This window comes from Limulus polyphemus, unplaced genomic scaffold, assembly GCF_000517525.1.
Source record: "Limulus polyphemus unplaced genomic scaffold, Limulus_polyphemus-2.1.2 Scaffold5377, whole genome shotgun sequence".
Lineage (NCBI taxonomy): Eukaryota > Metazoa > Arthropoda > Merostomata > Xiphosura > Limulidae > Limulus > Limulus polyphemus.
The window spans coordinates 1-10117 of NW_013670987.1; the positions used below are offsets into that span (position 1 = coordinate 1).

Sequence of the window (10117 nt, forward strand, 5' to 3'; positions counted from 1 at the left end):
ATCATAACGTCTTCCCCACGCGCTCCATCTTGACGTATTTTATGATGCCATTCTAGGTTTCACATCGTCACAATCAACCACAGTTTGTTCGTAGCGTTTACACTATTATCTAGCTACAAAAACCTATGATATTGAAGTCTTAGTGTGTTATTTTAAACGAATATGGTTTGAGTTTTTGCATAAGAGTAACGCAGAATGTTTTATCTGTCTTGATTTTGTTCTTTCAGTAAAAACACCTTATTTTGTTTTTTCGCCTTTATTGATGACAAAGACCACCTTACCCAGTCATTCACGAGTCTATATCTCGCTCCAGGGAACATAATTGGTTTTATTTTTATGAGAAACGGCGGCTGAGGGATATATAAATTTTGCTGTGCTCAGTTTCTGACGTCTCATAGAAAGCAGGAAATTTGATCGCTCTACGATTCTCATGGAAATACCAGTTTTACATAAATATTGTTCGAATATGTTTAGTACAATATTTGTGTTGAACAATCAGCAAGAAATGTAATTCAGTGATTTTACTCAAAAATCACATTAAAAATATATTGATTACTTTATTTTATAAAGAAACACAAAAACCAGGATCTAACCACCATTAGTGATCTCTGTTTAATTAATTTTTGACAAAATGATTTAAAATTTTTAATGTAAGTTATTGACACTTATAAAGAAGTGTATCTAGTATCTATGATGATTTTTAAAACTGACGTTTAACAAAATAATTTGAATTTTTACACACAAACTCTTGACTCACATACAAAGTATCTATTATGTATTTATGATAACTGATTATGTATTTATGATATCTGATTAACTGGTTTTTGACAAAATAACTCGATACTTTACGAGTAAACTTCATACTTCCTTATACGGTGTTTATTTAGTATTTGTGTATCTGTATCGGAGTTTCCACAAAAACTGGACATTTTACACGCAAGTTCTCGTGTCCCATAGAAACTATTTATTTAGAGTCTATGATATATGTCAATGTGTGGGCTGTATGTTAATATAAGTTGAGTACCGAATATGTGAACAAGACAAAGAGACCAACAGTAAATTAAAGTTACTCGCCGAAAGTGACACTATGGAAAATCTCCTTGAGAGGTCCTCAACAATCTACTGTCGTCGCTCTGGGACATCTATGAAACTCTCGAAAGCCTTCTATTATCACTCTTAGACATGTAGAGCGGCTATGAACACCCCCTTTGTCTCTTTGGGACAGTATAAATGCCTTTAATAAACCTCTGTCGTCACTGTGGGGCATCTAGAGTGGCCCTGGAAAACTTCCTGTCATCACTCTGGGATATATATACAGTGGCCTCCAAAACCTTCTGTTATCACTCTGGGACATCAAGGGTGGCCCTGAAAAACCTCCTGTCATCACTTTGGGATAAATACAGTGGCCTTCAAAACCTTCTGTCATCACTCTGGGACATCTGAGTGGCCCTAAAAAATCTGTCATCACTCTGGGATACATACAGTGGCTTCCAAAACCTTCTGTCATCACTCTGTCAAAACCTTCTGTAATCGTTCTGGGACGTCTCCAGTTGTCCCGAAAAACCTTCTGTAATCACTCCGGGTCATCTCTAGTGGACCTAAAAAACCTTCTATAATAATTTGGGACATCTAGAATGGCTCCGAAAATCCTTCTTTTATCATTCTGTGACATTTACAGTGGCCCCGAGAAACTTTCTGTTATCACACTTGGACACCTAAAGTGGTTCCGAAAATCCTTATGTTATCATTCTGTGAAATTTACAGTGGCCCCGAGAAACCTTCTGTTATCACACTTGGACACCTACAGTAGCCCCGAAAAACCTTCTGTTATCACACTTGGACACCTACAGTGGCCTCAAAAAAACCTTCTGTTATCAATCTGGGACATCTAGAGAACCCTTCTGTCGTCACTTTGGGACATCTAGACGATATTGTCACTCTGAAGACGATATTGTTACATATCAGCTTGTTTCTTAATATCCGGTATAAATTCTTTCCGAGGAACTTCAGTGATACAAGTCCTTTCTTAATTAAACCAGTTAATGTTTTTCTCGATAAAATTTGTAATACACAGAATTTCCAATCAGTACGTTAAACTTAACTACTTTTATAACACACGCTATAAATCACAGAGATTCACACACTTTACTTACTTACTGTTCGCTTGACTCAATTATCTATATCTCAATCACGCTGGTTTTTGTCTAGCAAAACTCGGACATTCGCGGGGTTTCTCGATAATTCGAGAAACTCCAGCATGCATGCTCCCAGCGTCAGGCGACTTCCGCTGTCGTAACAATATTTTGTTTTAGTGCTTCATATAGAACCATGCAAGCATAAATGTGTTTTACTTCATCATCATCATTGTTACTGATTGGACTGAAAGCTCCAAACGTTTCTCCTATATTTACGTTTATAGGGGGCAGGATATTTATTAAGCCTACCTAGAACATCCTGGAGCTTTTCATATGATAAGCTATACGTTAATAACTTCCGGGTTAAACCCCAGATTTCCTACATAATCATTTGTTTCTTAAGGTACAATATGTACTGTCCTGCTACAAAGTATATATGAAAACAGTAATATCTGTTGTAATTTATCTACATAACCATTAATCTTTTATTATAGTATATGTACCCCCGTGCCGTATTGTCGTAAGGTATATTTTTATTGTTGTACTTTATGATGATGTAGTGTGACGTCAAGTTCACGTTGGTCCTAGAAACCTCTAGAACAAAGGTAGATTACAAAACGACGTTCCGTGAAGAGTCGAAATAGAATTGAAATACAAAGAAAGTTAGTTGAGTTAAAAATGAGAGTTATCCTGCTACTTTTCTACAAGTGAACTGATTGCACGTTAGTCCTAGCACTACTGTTAGAGAGGAATAACATCTATTTGTAGACTAAAAAATGTACAACAGTTTAAAAGTAGGGTAAGCATGTAGAAACGTTTAAACGAGGAAATAATGTGATTTCGTCTCATTAAGTGAACTGGACATTGATTTATTTCCTTTAGTAATTTAAAAGAACCCTCAAAGAAACAGCAACATGTGTTGTAGTAATTTATCTATATATACATCACATCTACATCTTCACGTGACATATATTGTAGTAATGTATCTTAGATGTTAAGAACTATCGGAGTCGCCACTGGACGTTTTTAGGAAGAATTATATAAAGTTCTGCTAGACAGGATATTGGTCTCATCACAAAGTTCACGTTTTCATGTGTTCCACAAGTACGTTCCGTTCATTCTTTGATTAGTTAATTTTATTTTCATTCACTGTGTGTGGGCTAAATTGTTAATATGTATATAATATAATGATTCCTAATGTTTTTCAATTATTTGTTAAATATATGTAGTTATTCCCATGATTACCGTTTTATGTTGTTAGCTTAGTAGATAGATTTAGGACTTAAATAAATTCAGGTCATGAGAAATTATTTTTATTACGACCGAAAATACCGGTAACGGAGGGAACCCAACTGACGTATGAATACATTCTGAACAAGATAATTTTTTTTTCTGACTTTACATAGCTACATTATGCGTTCAACTTGTTAATTTGTAGTACAAATCTATGTAGGTGTTTGTCTGTTTGAAGTTAAGCACAAAGCTACACAATGGGTTATCTGTGCTCTGCCCACCACGGGTATCGAAAACCGGTTTCTAGCGTTATAAGTCCGCAGACATACCGCTATGTAGGTAGATTGTTTTGATTAGAAGCTACCAGTAACTTATATCCATATCCGGACAGTAAAGCTTTGAAACAATATCTTTTATGTTTTTAATCTATTTTCCTTTCAAATTATAACAACAAAAAACACTTTGTTGTTTCCAATAAGGTTATTTATTAAAATTACACAAGTATCTTTATATACAAAATTATACATCATTCAATCTGTTTTAGGACATTACTTACAAATCTGAACATTTAACTAGTTAGTTGTACTTTAGTAAGAATTAGAATAATAAATCATTTTATTTTTATCAAGACCACTTGAGGAAAAAAATCAAAACAAAACATTTATGCGGATAAATGACAATCAATAAAATGTTTCATTAAAATTAGTCTAGACTTAAATAGGCAGTTTACTGTGGGCGTTTAATTCCTACATTGCCTTATCAAGAATAAAAGTTGAAAATTTCATATGTCACTGTTAAAGTACCTTACTTTACCGTTCTGCGCAGAGATGTAACCTTCAACTGAATCCTTGTTTATTGCCTTTCGGCATTCCAATTTAGAAGAGTGAAAATCGCTTGAAACATTGCACTCTGGCACTAACACGTTCGAAGAAAAACAGTTAATGACAGTCACGACGAATCTTCTAATGAATATTCTCATTTTAACTTTACTCACTGACAACTTCGAACTTGAGGGAAATTCATCTGCGCTTGGAAGGCGCTAATGAGAACATTAGTTGCCAGTGAAGACAGCGTTTCTTCGCATAAACTTCGAAAACGTAGAAGATCTTTGGATCATGATAACATATCCAATTAAAATTTGAGATATACCAGTCTTCACTTCTGATGCTCAGAAAGTGCGTGTGTTAGAAACATTCAAACGTTGGATATTTCCAACATTTTTACCAGAACATTGTTGAATCAAAACATTTCACCGCGGATGAATACTTGTTTGTTATTTTATTTCGGTACTACCGAATGCTAGAAAGTCTTTTAAGCTTGAAATTATATAATAATAAAAAAATAAAAACAATATGACAAGAGGATACGACGTTAGTCAAATCTGAAATCACACTACTTTCATTAATGGCGATGACGAAGACTTTTTAATTAAATAATAACGCGAATAATACAACTCTTAAATTCAATAATTGGATTTATATATTATAGAATACAAATAACCTACTTAATTCCGATAAAAAGTACCTCCTCTCGACCTCCAGTGGCACAGCGGTATGTCTGCGGACTTACAACGCTAGAAACCGGGTTTCGATACCTTTTATGTAGCTTTGTGCTTAACTACAAACAAACAAACAGCCTCCTTTCCGTAGATCGGTGGTAAGCGTCACGGCTTAAAACACTATTATTGAAGGTGGTGGACGCAGAGCAGTTAGCTATTGTGTAGCTTTGCGCTAAAACAAACAAACAATCCAGTGTCCAGAACTATCGATAAAGAAGGGTTGTACTCTTGAATAAACTAAATATTACCTTTCAGCCCACGAGACTGTATGTCTTGTGGAAAAAGAAAACCAAAACGACAGAATGACTACACTTCAAAATCTTACGGACGTCGAGACCGGTAAAAAGTATTGGTGCCTACAAACTGAAGATCTTGTGGAATGTTTAGTAGGAACTGTTTATGGTGTCAGACTGTGTAATACGAGTTGTTTATCGTGTTCGACTGTTTAATAGGAACTGATTATGGTGTCAAGCTTTTTAATAGGAATTGTTTATGGTGTCAGACTGTTTAATAGGTGCTGGTTATGGTGTCAGACTGATCAATAGGAACTGTTAATGGTGCCAGACTGTTTAAATGTAGTTGTTAATGTTGTCATATTATTTAATAGAAAACCTTTATGGTGACAGACTGTTTAATTGGAATTGTTTTTGTTGTCAGCTTGTTTAATAGGAGTTGCTAATGGTGCCAAAATGTTTAACTGGAAATGTTTAATAGGGATAGTTTGACACCAGACTGTTTAATGGGAACTGTTTATGTTGTCACATTACTTAATAGAAACATTTTATGATTTCAGCATCTTTAATAGGAACTGTTTTTGACGATAGACTGTTTAACTAGATAGTAACAGCTTCACAAAGGCGAATGTGACACCATAAACAGTTCCTGTTGAATAAACTGGCAATATAAACATTAAATAGAGTGACAACACAAATAAAATAGGAACTGTTTATGGTATCAGACTAAGTATTAAATAGTCTGATATTATAAACAGTTCCGATTAAAAACTATGAAACTGTATAATAGGAACTGTTTGGTGTGAATGGTGGTTGGCTGACATGCAGTCGATTCACGCTTCTCAGATAGAAGCAGAGAGTTTCAGATCGACTTACGAAAAACATCTCTTGCCCACTTTTTAGTTATAATACGTAGACTTCGTAAAACCAGCCTTTTTGTTTGTGAATTTGGTAACCTACCGGCGTAAAAACACGATCTAAACCATCAGAAACGTTCTCTTATATTCGTTGTGACATATTTAATTTTAAAACAAGAAGTAACTTGGTGCGTGTTTTGTAAAGTCAAGGCTTGTGGTTTGCTACATTTTCAGCAAAATTAACAAATATGGAAGCGTGATTGAATATGGCACTATTGCAAAGATTCTATTTAATCCTTGGTAGATATACAGTAGCCAGATATTCATCCATGTGTAGATTGGTATGTGCTAGAGAAAAGTTAAAGATAGTAGCCAGATATACGTCAATGTGTAGATTGGTACGTGTTAGAGAATCATATACCCGTAGAGAAGAGTTAAAGACAGTAGCCAGATATACGTCAAAGTGTAGATTGGTATGTGCTAGAGAAAAGTTAAAGACAGTAGCCAGATATACGTCAAAGTGTAGATTGGTATGTGCTAGAGAAAAGTTAAAGACAGTAGCCAGATATACGTCAAAGTGTAGATTGGTATGTGCTAGAGAAAAGTTAAAGACAGTAGCCAGATATTCATCAATGTGTAGATTGGTACGTGTTAGAGAATCAGATACCCGTAGGAAAGAATTAAAGACAGTAGCCAGATATACGTCAATGTGTAGATTGGTACGTGTTAGAGAATCATATACCCGTAGAGAAGAGTTAAAGACAGTAGCCAGATATACGTCAATGTGTAGATTGGTACGTGTTAGAGAATCATATACCCGTAGAGAAAGAATTAAAGACAGTAGCCAGATATACGTCAATGTGTAGATTGGTACGTGTTAGAGAATCATATACCCGTAGGAAAGAATTAAAGACAGTAGCCAGATATACGTCAATGTGTAGATTGGTACGTGTTAGAGAATCAGATACCCGTAGGAAAGAATTAAAGACAGTAGCCAGATATACGTCTATCTGTAGATTGGTATGTGCCAGAGAAAAGTTAAAGACAGTAGCCAGATATACGTCTATGTGTAGATGCATGCCTAGCGAAATCAGAAAACAAGTAGGGTGAATGTAAACCTTTAAATTGTAACTAATAAATAAACTCGATTTGTATCTCCATAAGGTAATATACATGTTGAAGGTATTAAAACTAATAAAACATAGTACTGTGCTCGTTGTCCGAGGGAACATAGTTGAGGAGATGTGTTAATCTCGGACCAAATTTCAAGGGTTAAGTATATCGTAATACTTATCCATTATGTACGCCGTAGCATGGTAGAGTGGTTGGTGTGATTTCAATGAACCGAAATAAATGGTGATGATCAATCGAATTTTGACGATCACAAAGTATTATAGACAGGAAACGAAAGGACACTATTTATTGTTCCTGTTTTAACTAGAACCCTCTACGTAAACAATAAACTGAGTTAAATAGAATAAGTGAAAGGGCCAATTTGGGCTCATTCAGCCGTGAGGACGTTATATTGTGACGGCCAATCCCGATATTAGTTAGTAACAGAGTAGCCCGAGAGTTGACGGTGGGTGCTTGGTCAGGGACGACTATCGCATATAGCATTCTAGTAACTTTGCACGAAATTCAAACAAACAAAGTTGTTGAGCCATACCAAACGTTCCACTTGATTGTCTGGATTTTATACCTTCTGCCTAGGACCGTCATACTTCACATAATTATTTATTAAAATGTCAGGACCTTGACTTCTTACTCGTTACAGCTTCTGCTCTACAGCCTGGAACGTATACTAACTAAGTGTTTCTAAGGTAAGCAAGCTTGCATGACGACACATGGCAACTCGTGCAATTATAGCTTTGTCTAAATGCTACCCTTTCTGTACCGCCATCAATCATATTTTCACGTGCAGTTGAGAGAGCAGAAAGGATAGAATAAAAGTGGTAACCAACCGTTAGATGCATTTAGAAACTCTTACTGTTTGTAGGATCTAGTGGACATTCTGCATTAAGACAAATTACCACAGCATCTATTCCAGCGTAAGCTATTTGAAAGAAATGTTGGGTTTAATATGAAAAGTTGCGAGTCTTAAAGAGGCAACGTGACTGTCATTTTGGGTAACTACCTACCAGAACAGTGTTAATAAAAGTTTGCTTCTTATGTATTTCTCCAATCAAATTTCTGAGGTTGATTTGGATAAATAATCTGAATGGTATCAATAGATGCATGTGTAAATGAAAGTTTCAGAAAATGTCATGAGATTTAGTGAATAATTTAATACGCTGTTATAATAATAACACAGAACTAGAAAACAGTATGAAAACATTGGTTGTGAACACACTGTTTAAGATACAATATGAAAACACTGTTGGGAACACACTGTTTAAGGTACAATATGAAAACACTGTTGGGAACACACTGTGTAAGGTACAATATGAAAACACTGTTGGGAACACACTTTTTAAGGCACAATATGAAAACGTCGGTTATGAACTAACTTTGTATGTGTGATATGGAAACGTTGGTTGGGAACACACTGTGTAAGGTACAATATGAAAACACTGTTGGGAACACACTGTGTAAGGTACAATATAAAAACACTGTTGGGAACACACTGTGTAAGGTACAATATGAAAACACTGTTGGGAACACACTGTGTACGGCACAATATGAAAACGTCGGTTATGAACTAACTTTGTATGTGTAATATAAAAACGTTGGTTTGGAGCACATTAAGCACAAAACAACACGAAAACTGTGGCTGGTAACTCACTCTGAAAGATAGAACATGAAAACAATGGTTGGTAGTTTGAAACCAACCTTATAAGACCCAGTATAGAAATTGTAGTTTCAAACTATTTGTATAATGCACAATACCAAAATTGTAGTTTGAAAGAAATCGCATGTAAGACATAATACAGAAGTTGTAGTTTGAATGAAGCTATTCGTATATGACACAATATATTGTTATAGTTTGAAGCTATTCGTATATGACACAATATATTGTGTCATATACGAATAGCTTCATTCAAACTACAACAATATATTGTGTTGTTTGAAGCTATTCGTATATGACACAATATATTGTTGTAGTTTGAAGCTACTCGTATATGACACAATATATTGCTGTAGTTTGAAACTATTCGTATATGACACAATATATTGTTATAGTTTGAAGCTATTCGTATATGACACAATATATTGTTGTAGTTTGAATGAAGCTATTCGTATAAGACACAATATATTGTTGTAGTTTGAAGCTGTTCGTATATGACACAATATTTTCTTGTAAACTAATTTATAATGTTGTGGTTTGTTTTGTAATATATTCGCAGTTATATTACATATACAGCAATTCAATAAGTAAGTAAAGGTGAAGGATTTAGAGTGAAGCGTTACTTGATGAAACAAGATTTAGGAGAAAGAAATAGAAAATTAGGAGAACGTGAGAGGAATTTAAGGGAGGAGTTAAAAGAAAGAGACGTAGCATTTAAAGAAGAATTAAACTAAATAATACATCTGGTTGAAGACAAGATCGATGAAGCTATTGGATATTTACAAAGAAATTATGACAATAAAATTGAAGAAGTATGTAGAGACCGTAAAGACAAGATTGAAGAAGTACGGAGAGACTGTAATGATAAGATTGAAGAAGTACAGAGAGACTGCAATGATAAGATTGAATAAGTACGAAGAGGCCGTAATGACAAGATTGAATAAGTACGGAGAGGCCGTAATGATAAGATTAAAGAAGCACGGAGAGGCTGTAATGACAAGATTGAATAAGCACGGAGAGGCTGTAATGACAAGATTGAATAAGTACGGGGAGGCCGTAATGACAAGATTGAATAAGTACGGAGAGGCTGTAATGACAAGATTGAATAAGTACAGAGAGGCTGTAATGACAAGATTGAATAAGTATGGGGAGGCCGTAATGACAAGATTGAATAAGTACGGAGAGGCTGTAATGACAAGATTGAATAAGCACGGAGAGGCTGTAATGACAAGATTGAATAAGTACGGGAGCGTAATGACAAGATTGAATAAGTACGAGAGGACCGTAATGATAAGATTGAAGAAGTCACGGAGAGG

At 35.1% G+C, this 10117-nt stretch overlaps 1 protein-coding gene across 1 annotated transcript in view; it reads left to right on the forward strand.

Annotated features, from left to right (window-relative positions):
* The first annotated feature begins 9593 nt into the window (after positions 1 to 9593).
* The window catches only part of LOC106472489, a 2910-nt gene continuing 2386 nt past the window's right edge, over positions 9594 to 10117 (forward strand). Inside the window, exon 1 of the mRNA XM_013933145.1 lies at positions 9594 to 10072. Within this exon, the coding sequence (XP_013788599.1) occupies positions 9594 to 10072 (479 nt within the window). The remainder of the gene's footprint in view (positions 10073 to 10117) is intronic.